This window comes from Megachile rotundata, chromosome 16 (assembly GCF_050947335.1).
Source record: "Megachile rotundata isolate GNS110a chromosome 16, iyMegRotu1, whole genome shotgun sequence".
Classification (NCBI taxonomy): Eukaryota; Metazoa; Arthropoda; class Insecta; order Hymenoptera; family Megachilidae; genus Megachile; species Megachile rotundata.
In genome coordinates, this window is record NC_134998.1 from 12,380,691 (window position 1) to 12,402,958 (window position 22,268).

The 22,268-nt window shown below is 37.3% G+C and overlaps 3 protein-coding genes across 11 annotated transcripts; 2 read left to right on the plus strand and 1 right to left on the minus strand.

Moving 5' to 3' along the window:
• The first annotated feature begins 744 nt into the window (after window positions 1–744).
• Window positions 745–15,652, plus strand: LOC100882067 (DnaJ heat shock protein family (Hsp40) member B6 mrj). 5 transcript variants are annotated; one of them, XM_012280232.2, is made up of 8 exons: window positions 745–918; window positions 10,636–10,744; window positions 10,845–10,954; window positions 11,900–12,010; window positions 12,782–12,958; window positions 13,190–13,415; window positions 13,725–13,814; window positions 14,447–15,652. In XM_012280232.2, the coding sequence occupies exons 2-8, from the start codon at window positions 10,680–10,682 to the stop codon at window positions 14,607–14,609; spliced, it is 942 nt and encodes a 313-aa protein (XP_012135622.1). In that variant the 5' UTR covers window positions 745–918; window positions 10,636–10,679; the 3' UTR covers window positions 14,610–15,652. The 5 variants fall into 5 exon arrangements, with proteins under 5 accessions (XP_012135622.1, XP_003701224.1, XP_012135625.1 ...); XM_012280235.2 differs by lacking the exon at window positions 745–918 and adding an exon at window positions 1,356–1,488; XM_012280233.2 differs by lacking the exon at window positions 745–918 and adding an exon at window positions 8,880–9,108.
• Window positions 15,653–15,753: 101 nt separating this feature from the next.
• On the minus strand, window positions 15,754–17,867 carry Acbp1 (Acyl-CoA binding protein 1). 4 transcript variants are annotated; one of them, XM_076541096.1, is made up of 4 exons: window positions 17,694–17,867; window positions 17,045–17,373; window positions 16,815–16,929; window positions 15,754–16,513 (listed from the first exon to the last, which is right to left on the minus strand). In XM_076541096.1, exons 2-4 carry the CDS (start codon window positions 17,084–17,086, stop codon window positions 16,374–16,376), a joined length of 297 nt encoding a protein of 98 aa, XP_076397211.1. In that variant the 5' UTR covers window positions 17,087–17,373; window positions 17,694–17,867; the 3' UTR covers window positions 15,754–16,373. The 4 variants fall into 4 exon arrangements, with proteins under 4 accessions (XP_076397211.1, XP_076397210.1, XP_076397209.1 ...); XM_076541095.1 differs by having other exon boundaries at window positions 17,503–17,867; XM_076541094.1 differs by having other exon boundaries at window positions 17,491–17,867.
• Window positions 17,868–18,301: 434 nt separating this feature from the next.
• Window positions 18,302–22,255, plus strand: RanBP3 (ran-binding protein 3). Of its 2 annotated transcripts, none has more exons than XM_012280241.2 (5): window positions 18,302–18,606; window positions 18,827–18,931; window positions 19,201–19,266; window positions 19,347–20,053; window positions 20,137–22,255. In XM_012280241.2, exons 1-5 carry the CDS (start codon window positions 18,591–18,593, stop codon window positions 20,446–20,448), a joined length of 1,206 nt encoding a protein of 401 aa, XP_012135631.1. In that variant the 5' UTR covers window positions 18,302–18,590; the 3' UTR covers window positions 20,449–22,255. The 2 variants fall into 2 exon arrangements, with proteins under 2 accessions (XP_012135631.1, XP_003701242.1); XM_003701194.3 differs by having other exon boundaries at window positions 18,304–18,606; window positions 19,198–19,266.
• The last annotated feature ends 13 nt before the right edge of the window (window positions 22,256–22,268 follow it).

Here is a 22,268-nt window from a genome sequence, read left to right on the forward strand (position 1 = left end):
GGCGCCATTTATCAGTCATTCAAACGTGAATCACAATTTACCAGGTGGTACGAGTACATAATTCATAATTAAAACGATATCGAGTAGACATGATCCTCCTCCTTCATTATTAGACATGTCTACAATTAATTTATAGATTATGTTTTGCATTTTTACTGCTAATAAAATAGTAACGTGGTTCAACATCATCTTAATAGATGTCACTATCTATGTCGCAAAATAAGTACGCCAATTTTGATTTTCAAAATCGATTATTGATTTTGATTAAAATCGATTATAGCTAGATAAAGTCACTCTATTTTTTATAAACGATCTTCCTTTAATTATAACAATAGAAAGTCTCTGTTTTGTCATCGATTACTTAATCGCGTATTTTGAACAAGTTCGATTTAGACAAGAAAACATTATGCTAAATAGTATTTTATTATATTTACGAATAGTATACGTAATTTATACCAATTTTTTCCAAATTATGTTCAAATTTAATGTAAAAATATAGGTTAACACAAATTGAAATACGAACCATCTTTTGTAAAAACTCGGACATCCTGTTGCTGTCATTGCATGTTACAGTGTGTTTGAAACAGAAATCCCCCTTTCAATGTGCATAAAATCATTCGTTAAAATTTAATTATCAAATCAATAAATGAGGTAGATGACGCTAATGACGTTGAAGCAGGTACCAGTGAGCACGTAATGTGCTCTAGAAAAATCGAAACGGCAGCCATATTGAATATCGACCGTTGTTTGCGCCAACTTCAGGCGATAGTTGCATTTCTCTACTTTTTCGCGAGATTGTCGCTTGTTGTCCACTGTGTGTCTGTCCTCCGCCGAAAGGAAAACAATTATTCGCATCTCTGTGGGAAAAATTGATTGCTGAGTTGTGACTGGCAAGGAAAAAGCAGGAGCCACTTCTCGGTAAGTCTGTAATGGTATATTTTCTCGTAAAAATGCAGGAGTTGCTACCACCAAACTACGTCGTCCGAGGGGAACCGTTGTAACGTCGCGAGATAGGTTCCGCTCGAAAATTTCGAGAACAACACGTTGTGCACTATTATTTTTTCAGCGATATTGCGTGATTCCATGTTTTTTCAATCGAAAATCTTTCCCACGCCTAATGACAACGCATTTTCGACGTTCAGTTACGTTGATCGTCGTACTAACGTACTAAGCACAGACGTGTACCTTGTGCCATTTTGATAGTTCTTGCAAAAACAAGCTTACTCGCATTATTTGTAATCGATAATGCCCCTATCATAGCGTAGTATTCTGTTACTAGATAAAAGAAAAAGATAAGCGCGTAACAACCGCCGAGTCGTTATCGAGAAAATTTTGCACGCTGGAACCAACCTTGTGTCAGGTTTGAAAACTCGAACCATTTGAATCCTTGGTAACCGGTTTAACGTACTTATCGAGTTTTCGTCCTCGACGACAATTTTCTCGATTTCGAAAATTTATACACGCTTCTTTCAGGGAAGCAACGTCCAAGTAAGTTTCCTATAATTATCATTATCAGTTTGGCACATTCACTCTGGCTGATTTATCGGATTCTTACGAGTTTAATCATAAACTGTTTGCACAATTGCAAAATAACGCTACAAAAATTTATGTACGCGTTTAAATGTAGTACGAATAGGTTATGGTTTGAAAACTGAGGCATGACAATTATCAATTCTCGTTATCTTTTAACTGTCGACATTATCCAGTGTTTCGCTAAGAATCGTACCACTCAATTTGCTATGAATTGCGTTGTAAATCGATAGTTTAAATTATAGGTTATGTCGCTTCGAGCATATGTTACAATGCATGTGTAGATAAATGAATCGTTTGTAGTACCATGTCATCGGATATTTTATGTACCAGCAAAGCGTTTTATTGTTATATTTGACTGAATGTGAGCACGACATTGCACTTGCAATGCTATTTTAAACGCAGGTCAAACACCTCAGTTTCTATATTGCACATTATACATTTCTGTGCTCTATATCAGAAGGCATTCCATTTTGTCATCGGTATACAGTTATACCGGTCCAAATATAAAAATTCCTTTATGATTCCACAGTTGTCACCTATCACATGCATTGTTAATCATTTCTATTTTCATCTGACATTTAAGTTAAATTAAATGCACAATTTCTTGGTGGGCTCAGTGTTTGGAAACTGATGCTTTCAATCTACATTCTGAAGCTATTAAGGCAGAGTACGAAATCAATGACTCAATCAACGAGGGTCCGGCAGTTCGAACGAATCCGTGCTAGGTCTCAAATTTTCCACTGTATCTTAAGTAACGACCGGCCGATGTTCGTGTATGACCCGTCATTAATAATGCACTTATATCGAACGAGATTCAAGGGAAAATCAATAGAAAACGTTCCTCGCATTTGTCGCATATAAATCATCATTCACGTGACGCATATTGCCGGTCATATATCGTGGCGCTGACTGTGAGGAAGCAACGGTTGAAATTGAAACCTGCTAACGGCATCTTCCTCCTCACGTTCTGAACGATTCCGCAGGGCAGATCCTTCAGAGGATTTACATATCATAAAGGCATAACACTAGGGATATGCGGATGTCCGGAATTAGGGCTCGTATCTTGCGTTATGTCTTGAAACTACCCGGACTGGGTGTATATCCCTAACCTATCATTTTAAGACCTCTAGGGTAATTTCACCCTGTAGATATCTGCTACGAAATATCCTTCCTTGTTCTTCCTCGTTAACTGATCCATTTATTTCCAGCTTCCAGCACCAGTTCCACCTTCCAGCATCCATTAAATCGCGATCTTGCAGGTAATTTAACATTCCTCTTTCTCATCTTCCTAACCTTCAATTTTTCTGGATATGAAGTTCCCTTTGTTTTCAGGCAATCAATTCACCTGCCCATAGCAGACTCATGTTTTAATGATTAGCAGCGGCGGCTGGCGCTATCAATGGGAACAATGATTTTGCAATAGCTATAGGTTCCTTTATTACTAGTCGCACGTTTGTAATAACGATCGGCCGAATAGCATAACTCGCGTCGTTTCTATATTAAGTTCGGTTCTACGCACACATATAAGAGAGGGAGGATAGTTGATTCTCTTCTCGTTTCTCTCCTCTGTTCATGTTTGTGATAATCGGTATGCTTGAAGAACAATTAACATTGTTAACAGCCAACTACAGAGTGTCCAGCTGATGTATTAAACCTGTTCTACGAAATTTACCTACAGTTAATTTATGTTTAAAAAGGTCAATGAATTCTTATTTTAGAATCTACCGAAATCTTCGTATTACTTACTTAATATGAGACTAGTGGTATGTTCTAGAATTAGCTGGGTTAGTCATGCAGTATCGATAACAATTATTGCTGCACTCAGGCTGACTGCTAAATGGGTTCTTAATGCAAATCTCTTAGATGATCCTTAACATCACAATGTAAATATTGTTTAAAAGACTCACCAACTGTGATATTGCACTAGAGTTAATGGAATGTCTTCTGAGTTTTATAAATGAAATTTTTAAGAAAATCCTGAGCATTTTCATTATCCCATTGTAAATCGTTTAACCTTCCACTGGTCACCACATATGGAAATATTTATGTAAATTACTTTTCCTCAATTTATGAATCATGTATCGTCTGTTCACTATGTCCGGGATTACTCACTGAAATGTCGACGAGCTTAATAAAATTTTAAGGGTTCAAAGACTAGGGAGATCGAAAATATGTAACTAAAATTAGACCGTGGCCGTCGAAGCTGTCCTAGACCCTTTCATTGGCCTTTTAACCGACATTATCTAGCCCTGACCTAGCGCAACACGTGTTGCGTATACCGTCTTCAAGATATACGCTGTGTATTTTTTTGGGTGTGATGACTGGAGAGATGTTCCTAGGTCTCTTCAGGCTTCCTAGGCTTTCCCTAGAATCTCCTCAGGCTCTCTTTAGACTTCTTTTAGGGCCTTTGGTCTTACGATCTCTCGCTTTTCTGAGCTTCCTCAAAATTTGCCTAGGATTAGAAAAACAAAGTCGTGATATTTTTAATGAGCTACATTACACAATATCACGCAACGTTGCATTACTATCAAAGCTGCCAGTAATACCTCCGTATATTTATGCAGTATCTGAAGATAAATCGATGGACTAGAAATAGATGGATCCTCTTTGTGCATGTGTGTATTCATTGATACACCAATTCCTCTATTAATGAACCAACGTTGCAAGTGAAATTTCTACTTTCCTGACAGAAGAAAGTTCTCGTGTTCAACGTAATATTATTATAATATGGAAAATATCTCTCCATCTTTAAGTTTAAACGTGCGTACGAAATATGTGCTCATTCGCTTGGCAGATAAATGACGGAGATTGAAGAGTAATTGTTTACTTTTTGCCTCAAGATCTCCGCGCGTATAACAAAAGAAACATTCACGACGGTATTTTAAACGGGCAAGGATGACCGTACGTTGAGCGCAAAATCGTCCTTCTGGCAGAAACGAACAGAGAGAGCAACTTCTCAAGATCAGGCGACACGCGTGAAATCCTTTTTCTTCGATACATCGCTCGCCACTGCCCGAATATGTAAAACTGACGTCACACCTCCTCGGGAGAGCGCAAAAGGAAGCTCAGCGTGCTTCTCGCGGTCTCTCGTCTTTTTCTCGCTTCTCTTCGTTTTGCAATTCTCTCTTTCTCCGGTTTTTCACGCTCCGCTGCATTTCCCCTAGAAAACGACAGGCGTTACTGACACATCAATCACTCAATTTCCCTTTCTACATCCTCCAACTGTTTCGAGAACATTAATTACATGTACGTGCACGTAACTCTTTCCGTACCATTAAAAACATGACGGTGGATAAGAAAAGATTTTGAAAGTCTTACTGCTGGTTCATTGCCCTTTGAGATTCGATGACTAAAACCACAGGAAGTTTAGCCGTTACTGTTTGCATTATTTCATTAGTAACTTCTAATAATTGTATTGCATCATTTTCCTCAAAGATTTCTTAATTGATTTAATTAATTGCTTCCTGTTGCAGTATTCATGGATGCTGAGTAAATAGCAATTAAGTGATTGACTTTAACAGATCAAAATGTATCGTAGATTTGTTATAGATCTGTATAATTAGTCGGGACTGGTTAGATTAGTCACGTGGGATTGGGTATTTACAATCTTAAGCCTCTAATTTGTTAGAGACTGTCGCATCGCCCACGTGTCACTATATTATTCTCCTTGACAATCCTATCGGCTCTGAGTCTCGTGTTCGATACATAGCGTCTAAATCTTCCAATCATTCTTCTGTGACAGAAAAGAATATTCAACCGATTGTAATGAGTAATCAGCTGTTGAATCATTCAGATGATTAACTCTATGTCGGACAGATTACTTGAAGTACTGTACTGTTGTATTTTACATATAACCATGCGTTGTACAGTGCAGTATAAACTTCCTTTGATAAGGACTACTCTAGGAAGCGAATCCCACTACTTTCCTACAGTTATATTGCTCACTCGTTGATAAAATGCAAAAACTTATCGTTTTACTGTAATTATTCGCAGCATTTATTCACACGTGACGTCACCGATAGGGACAACACTATGAATTGTGGTGGGGGCGATGTCCTTGAGTAGTTGCTTGACTTTGAACAGACTGTAGCGAGTCATCGTGCCAGGCTTAGGTCAATAATTCCGCTGAACTTTCGTTTCCTGCAATCGCGGAAGTCGACGAGGCAGCCCTCCGGCTCAGATTTGATAGAATTACCGATAAAAGAGATAAAGTATCGATTCGTTGCTACGATAGCTGTCTCGATTCGTATTTCATTTCGTTTAATTGATGCGCAGGTTTGACAAAAGCTCGAGGTTTCATGACTAAACCGCTGTTTAACCAGACTGCAATACGACGGAAGTGTCACGCTTCGCGATACGGTACTCGCCACACGCATTTCCATGAGGACACGTTTTTCATGCAAATATTGCACGTTAATTTGTAGATAGTACATGGATCGATAACTCGGCTTGCGAAAAGAAATGCCAGGTTTCCTGAGTTTTATCTTCTGTCTAGTTTTAATATCATCTAAAAAATATTTGATTGGAAATAAAATGTTTTGAAAATGGAGATGAATATAAAAGTCTGCCAAGAGCATTAATATTGCGGTAAAAGTTATCTACTTCAGAAATCCGGTTTTCCCTTTTCCATGTATCAGAAGGAAATCCAGTCTGTAAGCTTCCTTCCTTATAGTCTTTCCGTTCGTTGTAAACTTTTTACAGTATAGTTATCGCAACAATTAAAAGAGGTAAAACATCTGGGAGAAACACCTGTTCTTAATACCTGCGTTAAGAAAGAACGAAGATCAATATTTAAGACTAAACGATAATTTATATTCATCGTTAAAGCAACGAAATCACCGTGTATCCGATCTTTCCATTCTTGGATCAGTGCCCAAAACGTTTCTCGTCTTCGAACGATTATCTTTGGACGAATGTCAAGACCAAAACTAGTACGGCGCGATTATTAACGATCATCGCTGCCTATAAAATTAATATCTTACACAATACATCCTCCCATTAGGCCGAGAATTTCTAGCTTTGACACTGTTACTTTTGACAGACATTGTCATTAGGTTTATCGATTCTGAAATCAAAATAGAAATTATTTTATAATTACTGATCGAAGTTCCTAACACTGAAAAGTTTTTATCGACGTTTTTGTGAATAAGGTTCCCCGAGGTAATTCATAGGATTCCCTGGTACATACTCGTCAATTGATAAGACTCAACTGCTGTTTTTTGATCATGTTACGAACACAATAGGCATCCAAAACATTCGTTCGAATCGCCTGTTACGTAAGCTATTCGAGTCCCAGTTCTCGCGTACAGGCGCCGTTGAATTTTAAATATCGAAGACCCGTTTCCAGCCACGTTCCTCGCGCTGTTCGATCGCTAGACACTCGGTCCATGTTTCCCGATAGCCTGAAACCGGAAAATTCCATTATCTCCGTCCCCATTGTATCAATAAACTGTGGCTTTACGTACCTTCACTGTTTTAGAACATTGTCACTTTTATGAAACCTGGAAAAATTTGGGACACGTACAGAGACGAACATTAGGTGTTCCTAAAGAGATTCCTATTGTCATTCTTTCGGCACTATGCATTTTAAAAAAGCATTCGTTACTTGCGCATGTGCACTGTTTGGGGAGCATCAAACCTTAACCACATTTTCGGTATTAATTCACTCAGTATTCCAAAAAGAATGCACCTAAAGTTAAAGAAGTTAAACTGATATAAGCAATGATTGATATAAATTGTTAAATATTGTAGAGTTTGATATGATATACCTTTGATACATTTTTCAAAAACAAAATGACGTATCGAACCCATCGTGCGCGCCACCGTAAGTGTCAAGTGCACCGCGCATGCGCGTGTCAAAATTCTTGGCGCCAAAACTAGGATCCGTGCAAAAAATATTGACTCCTATAATCAATAAAAATTCAGTGAATAATAAGAAGAACAAATCACGTATCAATTGAAAGTAATTAAAAAGCTGGGACTGCGAATGAATGTTTACGTTATGACACCGATAAGTTATCGTCCGAGAGCAAAAGGTTAGGTTAAAGGTTAGGAATACATTGATTGATAATGAGACATAAAGTTTGAAGCTTTTCTTCTAAGGACAATGTACCAGGTGAGGAAGGGTGTTTCGTAGCGAACTGTTGGAAAGACGCCCACGACGACCCACGTCGGCGATGACTGTTCACGCGGTTTTACCTGCGATGCTTGTTCAACGTGTAGGCAGGCCAAAATCACCTTCGAAAGCGGCGTGACTCACAGATTTCGCGATCCTCGTATGAACGCGCAGATTTATTATAAGCTACAGAATAAGCTTCCTAATTCGTGGACTGGCAAGGCCCGCTTTTCACCCACCACTTGGCGTATTTGACAACAGAGAGTATCTTTTCCTGGTTGCCTTTGAATGTCGAATGCAAAGCAGTCATACCTGGTGTGTAATTTTGATGCAAATGTACAAGGTGTTCTGAGGATTTACGATAACATTTATTGCTTTATTATTTATTTTTTTCTTTACATTTATTATATCTTTAATAACTTTAGTGTTGAAGGTTCATAGATGGCACTGTGTATTCTATGAGAGGGTAGTTCAAATCATGGTACTGTTTCTTCATTTAAATCTATTTATTATTGTTTTTAAATATAATTTGATGTAATTTCTTAATGGTGTTATAGATGACAGCTGCTCTAGTTTTGGTCCACATAGATTCATGTTTCTCGGAGTGAGCTTGAAGAATTAAAAATTGTCTGTAATCTCTTAAAACAGAGGGGAAAGTCAAGTTTTGATTCTAAACATTAATTCAGACATACAGATAGCAAACAACCTGTGTAGGACAGTATACACGGAAGGCGATGTAAAACGCCTCAGTCGAACGTCCTCGACCTGATCGCGGAGGTGGTGTTCCTGTATCACGTATGGACATGAAACGTTGTTCACCTGGCGGATAGAGGACAGCCCTGTTCACCTAGTAACACAGTTTCATGCTTCTGCAACTAGAATCTAAATGAAAATCTATACTCTATATATTAGCTTTAAAATGCAACCCTTGAGCAGTCTTCTATCTTTCTTTCAGGAAGAATATATATTTTGGATTTGCAACACTCATGGATCAAATATGTATCCACACGTGTGAAGAAATGATTTGAGTGATTGTTTTGGTTTGGATGATTCAGTGTATTCTGTACTTTCGTATAAAACAAATGTAATGAGCAGAACGCAAGTGGGACCGTCTCTATCTGCTTTGCGACTAGCAAGTGGAGGGAGAGAAACTGAAGTGGGATAACGTAATGACCTCCACCTCCGTGTTTCGAACTATTTTCGATATACGTCTCGGCTAACTTTAGCGTTTTCGTTAGTCCAGTCTTTGACTTTGAGCTGAACTTTTCCACCGGCTATTCGCTTCTTGGCGGAGTCTTGCTTCTCAGTTCTCTTGATTTTTACGAATCAAGCAGTAACTCTCGAATTAGTCTTCATCCTCCAGGATGATTGGTCTCTTTGAAACTCGTTTGAAAGTTGTTCAGTAACTATCGAAGAAGCAAAATGTTGTTAGACGACGGGATCGAATCGCTGAGTGACTGGTGAGGTTCTTTTGTGACTGAGTGAAACGCGTGTGTAAGTTTCGCTCGAAACGATGAGGTTTCTGGGCAAGTGCCTTTCTCAACAATTACGGATTACCCGGGTTGTGCCGGTTGCTTGTTTACCTAGGGTGACTATAGTTCACTAATTACTCACATGATCATCCGAGTAAAACTAGGAGTGTCCCAGTACTGTTTACCCTGTGTGTTGAGGGTTACTGTAGCCATTTTCTTTAATAGCATGAGTACCAGAGTATGATAGTCATCCATCTAACTTCCTTCTATGCACAAATTGCAAAACTAACTGTAACCAGGTGTAAACTGAGAATGCCTATAATCACCCTTGATCATTGTGTCTATCCTGTTATTTACTTTGTGGTGTAGGATTGTGGTCATCCATCATTTTTTAATAGCTCCATGCGCATCAGACCACAGGTATCCATGAGGTCTAGCGCTTTTATATACTAAGGCTCATTGTAACCATCATGAGCATCTATGCAGTAACGGTAATTATAGGTATTTATCGGTACCGATTACTTAACCATCGATAATTATGTACACCTAATAACGCCTGCACTTATTCGTGTTGATACCAACAGTGTCTCAATGCAAATGAAACCTTGAGTATACTTGAAAAATATCGAGAACTGCAAAAGCGTTAACCAGCTTGATTTTCATTAATTTTGATCGGCGCAAGCAGACTATTAAGAGTGAGCCATTTATATAACGCTGCGTCGCTATTTCAAAAACACCACGTAAAATTAACTCGGTGAGGAATATATTTGCGTGTTCGCTGGAATACTACATAGTACGAGGAAACTATTTTGGAATGTTGGCACGTATTTTTTGCCGGCATTCTTGGACACAAGCTTCTTAGTTGAATGAAGTACATCCCGGGGTTTGTTGGACCCAGCGCTGATCATGTATTTGGCAATCCTGTTGTATCTTGAATTGGACGCGGTGCAGAATCTTTTGTAATGCAACGTGATAGCAGGGGTTTTCTTAACGCTTTAACAACTACTTGATTCATAGAACTACCCATGACGTGTTTAAAGAGACTGCTGTTTGCTTAGAGATTAGTAAAAACTACCATTATGTACTGCTGGAATGAATGTTTGAATTTAAAGTCCAGTAATGAAAGAAGCACTGTCTTTTTTGTGCCAGAGGAAATGTCATCTTTATCTGTGGTTCGTGTCATTTAAAATAGTGAACTTCTGTGTTCAAAAATGTCAATGGATTTGAATTTGTTACTTAATGGTAACAGCTGATGTAAAGTAATACAACCTGCCTTCATAAGTGTTTAAGAAGAAATTCAATTCTTGTGAAATTTCTTAGAACTCTTGCACTATTCAGAAAAGCAAACATGACCCGGCAAATGAACGTGTTCAGAACGGTATAGGCTGTTTGCCGAATGAAACTGGGATAGCTGTTTTTTTCCTGCGTTCCTAACCTATTGACCCTCCTCGGTGTCGTAGTGTGGTTGCCAATTGGCCTGCTAATTACGATAACTGTTCTCGCATTGTTTGACAGGTGGTTGCCTAAGCCCTGACATCCAAGTGCAAAGACAGTGAACGATGGTCGACTATTACAAAGTACTGGAGGTGCAGCGGACCGCCTCGAGCGGAGACATCAAAAAGGCGTAAGTATTTGTCCATCCTGATCTCCTCTTTTACAGACATTCATAAAGCATTACTTTCCTAAACGATCCTCTTCTGAATGATGATTCTGTGGCTTTACAGATACAGGAAATTGGCACTGAAATGGCACCCGGACAAGAACCCCGAAAATCTAGACGAAGCAAACAAAAGATTCAAAGAGATCTCTGAAGCGTATGAAGTTCTAATAGACGGTAAGCTGCCTCGTTCAAGTACCTTTCTTTCAAGTAGAAGAACTCTGTAAAAGCGATGATTATACAGCGGCTGAATTTCCAAATTCCAACGAAAAGGATCTCGTGTTGGTTCTTGCTAAGATTAATCAGTATACTAGCTTGAATAATGAAAGCTGTAAAGCGGCTGGCGATGCCAACAGGAGATGATCGACAGGAGCTCCTCCGCTTGTCAACAACGCCGAATTTCGCATGAGCATCTTCCCCTTTCAACCGGTCTCCAACTAGTACGACTTATTCTGGGACCCAACGGTTCAACCAGATACGATCTAGAACGATTCTATCGTTCCTTATGAATGAACTGTTTCATAACCAGCGTATCCTATTCAGAGGAGTTGCGAGAATTCTTTGATAACAATGAACTTGCTTAATAATTTTTCAAGATTGTTATAGTAACGTTTACCATTTGTGAAACACTCGCAGCTCCAGGTACTAGATTCTAGAGTTTCAAAGTCTATATTCCTTTAACCCCTTGATGTACGACTAAATTTAAAGTGATGTTTCATGTGTCTGCTGCTATTAACCGAGTCCGTTACTGCTGTGAACTAAACAAATATATGCAGAAGATTTGAATATGCACTACAGCTTAATAATAAGGAACTGAACATGAAACATTAACAAGATTAGTTACCTGTTAACTGGTACTTAAAATTTTACGAGTGTTTGCATCTGTACAGGAAGAACATGTACCAGACTCATTATTTGAGGCCAAGGGGTTAAACGAGTACTGTTATAACTGCTAAGAAATTTCTTTGAAACTCGAGAATCGAATACCGAGATTTAAAACTCCTTAGCCGAAGCATCGCTGCAATAACCGATGAGTCCAGTCTCAGCCTAAACAAAGAAAGTAAAATTCAATTAGAAATGTTTGTTTCCGGACGATCTCTTGTGACCGTGCTCGATGTCCAGATGCGAAGAGACGAACCTACGACCAACGATTGTATCAGAAGGCGTCCTCGAGGCCCGGCCGTGGATTCACCTACCGGAGTTACTTTGACTCTCCTTTCCAGCGATATTTCGGTACCACTTAAGAGAAAAAAGACTTTGAGAGTGGCCAAGCCTTGTATTTCTTTTTCTTTTTTTAATTTTCGTACTGTTGTTCTCGTGTTCGATCATCCACCTTCAGTTTTACTTTGCTGTTGCGAGAAACGTGGATAGATTCTTCTTAAAATATGTTTGGAAAGATTCATTGGAAACCTAATCCCTCATTTATGCCTTCAGGATGTAGTTCCCAGCTGCAGGATTCAGAAGTTTTTGATCATCTTCTGTATACAGAATCCCTGTGCAAAACTCGAAAGATACTTTTTTCTCTTTCACGCGGTGTATGAGTCGCCGCGAAAAACAGATAATATTGCCTGTATCATATCGCACTTCTAACCTTTTGCCATTGCTCGACTTACCGAATGAGAGAACGACCAATGTGCGCCAGTAGTTTGATCATAATTCATCTTTTTGAAGGACTAATCAGAAGTTATCCAAAATAATCCGAGTTGACCAAACCAGGATTCCTAGAAGACTTCTCACAGTTAGTCCTTCAAAGAATCATATATTGATATCTAAGTATTCCTTTCTTTGTCTAATAATTTTCCACGTTGTTCTCTCTACACTGATTTTGCTGTTGCGGTGGACAACCCTCGACTGATACTAGAAATCATCCAGCGAACTCTACTAACCTGGCAAGCCTTGCAGTACCTGCTTCTTGGAATTTGGAGCGAATAAAACTAAGCAAAATGCATTGACATCTCGTCGCGTGACCAGTAATAATCATATTCTATCTTGTACGCTTTGCAGAAAAGAAAAGGCGAGTCTACGACCAGTATGGAAAGGAGGGACTTCAAATGTCTGGCGGCAAACGGCGACACGAGGATGACATTGGTACATACTTCACCGGTACCTTCGTCTTCAGAGATCCTGAGGAAGTATTCAGGGAATTCTTTGGCGATACTTCTTTCGAGAACTTGTTCTCTAGTAAGTAAACTCCTCGGTGTACAACCTGTGATGAAAATGTAGAATGTGAATCGGTATACACTCGTTGAACACGAGAAGAGACCAATGAATCACGAAACCTTTTTCGTTGAACGATGAATGAGACATTAAGTCAGTGATTAATCAAATAATAGCCTCGTCCTCCAAGACATTTTTTCAGTGTTTATACGTTGAAAACCCGTGTAATTAACTGTTTAACTAATGTTCCCGAAGGCCTCACTGGAACTGGTGTAGGTCGACCGTTCAATAGGTATAGTCGTCCGAGCAGTAACAGCATAAGCACGTCCTCCCATTTGAACAACTTGTTTGAAGGTTTATCAGGAAACTTCACCTCGTTCAACACGTTCACGACCATCGATGGTAATAATGGTGGTGGATCGGTGAAGAGAACAAGTACCTCGACTCGATTTATCAACGGCAAAAAGATCACCACCAAAAAGTAAGGGAATAAGTATGGTGTCCGTGTTGAACACATGCATAGAATGTATATAAGGGCTTCCCAAACTTTCACGGGCCAAAACGTACTCTCCACAATGGTCACATTTCTTGATTCGAGGTGACAAGGTTTCGAAATTCTAAAATTCCCAAATTCCATTTGTAATGAACATGTTAAAACGCAGAGGAGAAATATATTTAACGCCACTCACCTAAAATCAGCTTACAATTCGTACTTTGGGAATCTCTGTATACACGATAACGTTCGGAATTGTATGTAAAAGTTAAAATTGACGACTGGTTTCCTTTGCAGAGTGTTTGAGAATGGCAAGGAAACGATAATGTCGTACGAGAACGATGTGCTGAAGTCGAAGACGGTGAACGGCGTGCCACAATCAATAACGTACAGTTAAATCAGATCTCTACCCAAGAACGCTCGCTCGATCTCCGCTCAGCAGCGATTGAGAAATTCCTGTCGTCGTGTCACAATTTGCGAGTAATATTTCTGCGCTCTACCGAGATGTGTTTGTGTTCCTGCTACCTATCTACCTGAGAGAGAGAGAAAGAAAGAAAGAAAAAAAAAAGAAATAAGTGTAATCGTTTTTCAACGAATCGTCAACCGCGGCTTATTTTGTAATCTATCTAGATCATCTCCATCGACTGGCTTCGTTTCTCGTTGGAATAATGCTATTAATACTATGTTTAGTGCCGCTGGTCGACGCATTATTGTACACGAGATAACAACAAAATATACATGTACATATACATAGATTATTATTATTATTTTATATATACATATATAGATATACATAGATAGGATATATATGTATATATAAATGTATCATTAACACGCAGCCAACGATATTCAGAGAACTTAGCGGATTACTCGACGAAATTTCGATGACAGTGATTGTGGATTTCCTGCTCGAGCGATCGAGCCCCGTTCAAAGCTTAATTTGGAATTAACACAATATTAAGCAAAGCTACGAGAATGCTACTGAGCTTTTGTTCCCGTCACCTTCTCTGTTTTACCAGGTTTGACGAGTCATCGACGAGTCGCCAGCTGACAGACAGCGATATCGCGATGGCTGGCCAGAACTTGAGAACAGTCCATGGTGACCATCAGAAGGCTAGCAGAATAAAGACGCACCATCATCCACCTCTCACTAAGAAGCACGATAAGAGTAAGAGAAAATAGAGGCAACTCTTGCAGCTTTCTCTCATTCATTTCTTTTACGTTCTCTTTATTCTTTGGTCTCTTCGTTATTTTGGATCAGACACACGCATACATACATACATACATGTACCATTAACGAACCAGATGTAAATTTTGTCTTTTCTCCCCGATACGTTGTTCTTTTGCTATTCGAATTCGATCGGGATCAAAGTTGACGGGTTAGCTTTCACTGACTACGTCTGTTTGATTTCAAACTAGAAATAAATTTTTTGCAAAGTAGTCTGTTGTAAGATTTTGCATCAAATATGGCATAATATACCGTACTTTTATTTTTAACTCACGATCGAAAGAGAAAACAAGGCTCATCTTACTGCGGATAATAGAGAAAGTTTAATTTTTACACGTTCTCTTGCGTTTTATAGATAGCGCGTCATTTTAAGTTTGAAAATCTGGCGTGTTACGTTTAATAATTATACGGTAAGTTTCGCTTATCTTTAGTTTCTTAGCGGATTATAATTCATGATATCTTGTAAGTTATAATTAATTAGGTTTTTACTCGTATGTAAGTCGCGAGAACTTGAAAAGAAAAAAAAAAAGAAATGCTACGACTGATTTTAACGAATTTAACGTGCGATTCACTCTAATTAAATATATATAAACCTCGTGCGGATAAGACACACGTGGATGTGTTTCACGCATTGCTATACATAATTCATGATATAAATTTATTTAGGGACATGTTTAACATACAGCCATAACCATTAACCTCAAAGGATAAAATTGTATTACGACCACGTTTAACTGTTCTTTATTATTTATGATTATGGATCTTTCTTTTTTTTTCCCTTTCAAAATATTCGCGTTGAAAAATAATGTGTTCCTCTTGGTCCGAACTGTAAAAGGGATTAGATTTTTCTGTTGCAGGAATGTCATCCCCTAAAACAATTTTAAGTGTCGTAATCCTATTTGTTTCTCTTAGTTTGTTTCTTGCGTACGTGTATATAATGATAAGGAAGAAATGTCAAACTTACGTGGAGAAATACATTAATTAATATACTATGATATATCATAACTTTTTGTTGATTCCATACACCACATGTTTTCATGGATATTTCTCTTTCAATCTAGGCATTATGCTAAGATGGGATATCTTTTAGCAACAAACTTTTAGTTGTATCAAAGTTTATTTATTTCATCCGTTTTATTCAGAAAGCTTGATGAAGTTACAATCCGTATGTTCATCTGAATGTTTGTGATTATATAAACAAGTTACACAAAAGTGTAAAACTTTTCTTAAAAAAATTGTTCCTCTTTTCTGAATACTTTTAATATTATGCGCCTCGAGGAAGTATTAAAGAATACATTGATGTAATCTGAAGATTATGTACGTAACAGTCACATGTTGGTGTGTAAAACGCTGGCTCGGTATCGGCGATGTAAATAACGAATCAGTGATAGCAAAATAAATTCAGCTACCACGATAACAAAATCTCGAATTAATTTATCGATTTGAGTCATCAATTCCTATGGCCATTGAAAAAAGTTTTATAACCGTATTGTCAAAATGAGACTACATCCGTGGTCCCTTTCAAAAATATTTTTCTTAAATTATCAAATTATTGGAAATACGTTTAACTTAAATAACTCTATATAAAGTATTCAAAACGTTTTCTAACTATTGCACCCTGCCATAAAAAATCAATAAAAAATACACCTGCATTGGTAAGAGTATAGAAGTTACAGAACTTTATAAGTTTTACACGGTGTTTAATATTCTTCAAGAAGTTACTTCTTTCCAATAGTAGATACCAACTGTTCCACCTTCTGAATGTACTTTTCTTTAGCAGTATTTTGATCCATGCCCTTTATACGATCCCAAGCATCCCACTTGGCTTTGCCTTTGAAGTCTAGCATGCCTGGCCTTGCTAAAGAAAATTATAATCTTTGTTATAAATCATTATCATAAAACTCCAAAAAATGGGTAGCAATAAATACAGTACAAGGTACAGAGTATTAACTGAAATGTTTGCATGGTTTGGTAGCACTAATCAGAATTGTAAATGATGATTTAAAATGCATAATGACTATTCATACATTTGAAAAAGGCAAATGCTAAAGGTCAGCAAAAAACATAAAAAAGTTTTTCTGCTATAGTTGTTTTTACATCGTTGCTAAGAAAGCACACTATTTCTAAATAATGAGGAGGTTTGAAATTATAATACTTACATGTATTACAGTCTCCAACGGATGCTTGTTTAAACAACGAATAAAGTTCAAGTAAATCTGCATCCGAAGGTTGAGAACTCAGTTCCTTCACTTCTTCTGCAGCTTTATTAAATTTCTGAAAAAGTACAAAAATAAAAACACTGTGTTCTTCTACTGTTTAATAAAAATGTTCTTCTTTCTAATAAAGTTAAATGAAGATAAATGAAAAGTATTAAAAAACTAATATATACAGTATTAATTGATGATAAAATCCTTACTTCATCAAGAGACATTGTGTTTCAATAATAAGAATTCAGCAATTTTTTAATTATAGAGTTATAATTTCTACGTCCGTCTTCTGGCGGTGTTGTAAGACTACAGAGTTGCTGTATAATCTACTGAAAGTATAATCGGTTATGTCTCTCCCACTCCTATCCTTCTCTTGATACGTCCATGACTGCCAATAATTTTCAACGTATACGGATCTTCGATAAATTAAGTTCGTAATCGTTACATGTTTTTCTGGTGAACGTGATAACGTACGAAAAAATGAAGCTTACAACATCTCTGTAACTTGTAGCTGAAAAATAAAGAACTCAAATTCACGATAAAAGAAGATACGAATATAAACCGTTTTACAGTCACGTATCATTTTATATTTATTTTAATAATCTAAGTATAAACTGTAAATATTTACGTTTATTGATACCTCTAATTTTTATAAACACATTCGATATTTTAAGTTTATCTTATAAGATTACGTTCTGAGTATACTCTGTTAATAATGTTGTCATTATTGCGAGAAAAGTGATAACGATTAAAAAATTAAACAGATTCAGAATTGCGATTCAAAGGTAGCAAGTACACAAATTTTTTAATACAATTACATGTTTTCATTACATGCACTTTTGCTTGGGGCCCCATAAGCTCTAGAAACACCTCTGACAAGGAGTGTTTCGATGATTTTCAAGTAACTTTGCAGAAACACATCCAGATTCATTATCATAATCAAATAAGATATTAAACAAAAAACAAATACAAATTATTGTTAAGAAGTCTGCCGCAGTACATAATTTATTTCTATATAATTATCATAAATTGAAGTCATAAGAGAACGTTATCGTTGAATAATGAGTGTCGTTCGTTTTGCGCATGTCAACTCTAATTGGTTTAGGGCGCTCTGTAACTAAGGGTAACACGCATGTGCCCTTATGACAATCATAACTGAATGCATATATTCAGTGATCGTTTATTTAGTATTTCCTCCCACATTACTTCTTTTCCATAAACTTACATTAAGTAAACATATCCTTATATTTAGTAATATATGGACGAAGTACAAACTTGAATTACAGATGAGGAAAACAAAGTCTACATAAGTGGGAATGCCCTACAGCCAATATCTAATTTAATTGATTGCTTTTCTGCAGTTGTTCTGCATTGCTGAATAAAATTTTCAATTTTCTCTTCATATACTTTTTCACCGTGTACATGAACGGTAAAGTCATGGAAGGGGCAATGCAAGTATGGTGGGAGAGCTTTCTGAGCTCATTTGCACTGCGCGAATCGGTAACGATCTCGCGTCGCATCAGGCATAGTTTTATTTCGACAAATATTATACCGATAAATGAAATGAAATGCCATATTTGTAATTTATTATATTTAAAAAGAGGAACGCATTAGCGTTTGTATGATCTTTGATGTATGAATGTATTTATGTATGTGTTCGTGGACATTTTTTTCTCGTTGCTAAACGATACAACTAGATGACAGCACCGAAGCACTTCCACGTAAAAAATGGCGGACTGCAAGGGTGCGTTTTGTGATTCTTTCTTAAGTAAATTATCGATAAATTGCGCATAATCATGTAAATTACTGATTAAAGACGCCTAGAGAATTATTGCTACACCGTTTGTGTATTTTCCGTATAAATATGGTTTTTTTTTGTTACCCACTTCTCGTAATGCTAGCTTGTGCAAGTGTTTCGACAGATTGACCAAATAATACAACTGTTTGTTTTGTATTTTATGCAGAAAACAAAGAAGAAACAAATAGGCCATCGTATGTTTTAAAGGTATTTCCTCCACAGGATTCTCCAGGGGATTCACCGGGGGATTCGCCTGAAAATTCTGCCAGTGGTAAATACAACGTTGTTTTTTATGATAAACAATTAATCCTACTGTAACTTCCTGCAGCATTTATTGCATTCAAAGTGTATTTTTCATGGTTGTCTTCACAATATTAATTGACTGATTCTCAGCACTTTAAATAATAAGTATTATTGAACATATAAGTAATGATCCATAAGCTTCAAGTATCGACTGAATTAGTGTGAAAAACTTGTACCATGTTTTATCATGATTGCAGTTAATGAATGATATTTCATGTATGTAAATTCTTTTAGAAGAAATGGAAAATGCAGCTGCAGAGAGTAATGTTCAGGAATCTTCATCGAGTTCTAACAAAGTACAAGGTATATCTATTACATACTCTTGTTGAAATTGTTTTTAGCGTTTATAGAAGTACTAATGGAATGCAAAATTTTATACATAGGTGCTGCACGTATGAAAAGTTGTTCAAAGTCGTTCAACCCATTTGGAAGCAGCGAATTTTCTAATTCTTCGCCTAATATGACAAAGTCATCTATACTGAGGCCCTCTCAGTTGGGTGCAGTGACCCAAAATAATCAGACCGCTAACAAAATAGTCTTACAACCTGCAAAGTTTCAGAATCCATTCGTAAAAGTTACAGACAGTTTTTTAGAAGAGAAGAATGAGACTGCGAACCAAAGTACGAAGGAGACTAAAGAAACAAAGGAAACTAAGACCGAGGAGAAACCAACAGAGGAAGCAAAACCAACATTTTTACCACTGGGTGCAAGCACAAAGGATAGTGAAAATAATACTGTAAATAGCACAGTATCGTCCTGCGATTCTGAACCAAGCTTCGTATTTGGTCAGAACTTGAAGGAGCGAGTCGTGGTTGCGGACGATGCGGAAAGTTCCGAGAAATCGGAGAGCGAGGAACCAAAGGAAGAAAGCACAAATGAAAATGGTTCTACGGAGCTTCTCTTCTCGAACGCTTCTGCAGTTTGCCGTACAACCACCCGCCCCGGTCTGACGCTAACGGAAGCAGCCCAGGAACTAGAGGAAGCGAGTCGTGCAAATAAAAGGAAATATAGTCAAGTGACTCTGTTAACCGGTGAAGAAGGAGAAACAAATGTCCTCCAAATCAATTGTAAACTATTTGCATTTGACAAGGTAGTTACCTATATGGAAAATACTTCTAATAATAAATCTGTCGATAGGCGTTGCCGTAACAAATAGTTGTATTTTGTATTTAGGCTAGTGGTGGCTGGCAAGAGAGAGGCAGGGGTACATTGCGACTGAATGATCGCGACGAGGAGTCCCGCTTGGTAGGACGTACCGCGGGCACGCAAAGATTAATCTTGAACACGAAAGTATGGCCAGGAATGACCGCGGAACGAGCTGCTCCGAAATCGTTGAGATTAACGGCGATGGACGTCCATGGCGACATTAGAATTTTCATCGTTCAAGCGGCGCCCAAGCAAATCGAACAACTGCACATTTTGCTGCAGCAACGACTAAAGCGTGCACAGAAACATCAGCCTAAAAAGCTAGCTACCGACCACTGACAATCGATCAATCATCCCTGCGAGACCATCGTTCTTACTTTTTGTCATTCGAACTTATGCAATGCGATTGCTAACACGTGAAGAGAGTCAAGAAAGTTTTTTCCAAATAACGAGGCCCTATGTAGTACACGTATGCAATAAAACGACTATGATTTGTGCCTTCCTCATAGGAAGTTTTAGACCTCGAACCCATGGCATCGATGTTTGCAGGCAGACAAACAATGAAATCGTAGCTCTCGTACGGTTAACGGATTTCTTCTGATTTTGCAATTACATGAAGTCTTTTGTAATCATTCCTAATTGATATTCTTCTTTTACATGGATTTCGAACAGTGTTTTTAGAGAATGTGTTGAGTTATGGAACGACTAAGGGAAGAGTTTTGATAATGTAATATTAGAATCATAAAATCATGGATATGTAGTATAAACGGAAGGCTACGAAATAACGTAAGAAAGGAAGAACGATAACAGGGCAGTGTTTTAGTTTTCAAAAGTCAGCCTCTTTGTAAGCAATCACTTGGAAGTTTTACGGTAGCAATGTTCGTATCGATTTAGAATTCTATTTCTCGTCGGCTATATATACATATATAAATATATTATATATATACATATATGTACATATATATACGCATTAGATATATGTATATATGTATTTATATGTATATAAATACTGTACTTTGTAAGACGTTACTATTAGTTTCATTATTTAACGTGTAGTTCTGCCGTGGGCGAAAGTGAAACAGCTCAATGCACACGTGTTCACCGACGAGGAAACGGTTTCGTTGCGAGTCTTTGTTTGCAATGCGTTATTTAAAACGATTCTCGTAAGCACAAAATGTCACGCGACTGTACGATCGATCCAACTGTTTGTATTTCATTTTAGTTGTACATAGAGCGGTAAAGAGGAACGGCCCGTTTCCTCGTCGTGTCTTCTGCGTCTGCGACATAAAAAGGCTGTGTTCGAGGCGGCTTTTTTTATTTCGCTTAGCAATATTTATCACACTGAGCTCGCGAACGAGCGGACGAAAAGGGACGAAATGACGAGTCCTTAACGTGATACACACATACACAGACACAGTAACGGAAAAAAAAGAATAAAAGAATATTACTTAACTCTATCTATGATACGATCACCAATAAATACCTACATTTCTCTGTATTTGCTATATTACAGAAACAAATTCACTGTACACATCGTTAATTATAAGAACAAAAAGAAAAAATCATTAAAAAAAAAAGACAAAAAGTATAAATGTTTGCATAAAAAAGAGACAAAGCTACCTAAAAAAGTCTGTGTTTTCATTTCACCGATGGAATCTACAAAAAAGACACCTTCAAAGAAGGATCCTAATTTAGAGATGTACTAAAAATTGTGGTTCCCATCTTGACAATGGAAACATATACATTTTAAAACTGTTACACATTAGTAGAGCTATTCAGAAAATCTCTTGTTTTAGAATAATCTAAACAATAAAAAAGATACTTTATATTTAATATAATAAGATACTTATTGAACATTTGACGTTGTTACTTCTAAACCAAGATATGCAGAATGTTTCACCTATCTTTATCGCTCAAGTAATTTTGTTGCAGTTAAACTTTCATGCAAATATTTTTTACAGAATTCAGATTTATGAAGTCATATGCATATTGGGTAACAAGAAATGGTATAAAAAGTTTAAGTTTCTTTATCATTAAAAATTAGAAAGCTTTTTTGACCTTGGGCTCAGGGTTACAGGTCATTGAGTTTGTCCTTGAAATAACTATCATGTACAGACAAATAAAACAGCGTTCAATTTAAAAAATACATTGACATATTC

Excerpts from the sequence above, each read along its gene's own strand:
- Acbp1 (XM_076541096.1), bottom strand. The coding sequence starts at position 17,086 with ATGTCTCTTGATGAAGTAAGGATTTTATCATCAATTAATACT. Across the intron at positions 16,930-17,044 it reads TTTTATCATCAATTAATACT|AAATTTAATAAAGCTGCAGA; the intron begins GTATATATTAGT and ends GTACTTTTTCAG. Across the intron at positions 16,514-16,814 it reads CGTTGGAGACTGTAATACAT|CAAGGCCAGGCATGCTAGAC; the intron begins GTAAGTATTATA and ends AATTTTCTTTAG.
- LOC100882067 (XM_012280232.2), top strand. The coding sequence starts at position 10,680 with ATGGTCGACTATTACAAAGTACTGGAGGTGCAGCGGACCGCCTCGAGC. Across the intron at positions 12,959-13,189 it reads TTTCGAGAACTTGTTCTCTA|GCCTCACTGGAACTGGTGTA; the intron begins GTAAGTAAACTC and ends ATGTTCCCGAAG. Across the intron at positions 13,815-14,446 it reads GGCGTGCCACAATCAATAAC|GTTTGACGAGTCATCGACGA; the intron begins GTACAGTTAAAT and ends CTGTTTTACCAG.
- RanBP3 (XM_003701194.3), top strand. Across the intron at positions 19,267-19,346 it reads GAGTTCTAACAAAGTACAAG|GTGCTGCACGTATGAAAAGT; the intron begins GTATATCTATTA and ends TTTTATACATAG. Across the intron at positions 20,054-20,136 it reads AACTATTTGCATTTGACAAG|GCTAGTGGTGGCTGGCAAGA; the intron begins GTAGTTACCTAT and ends TTTTGTATTTAG.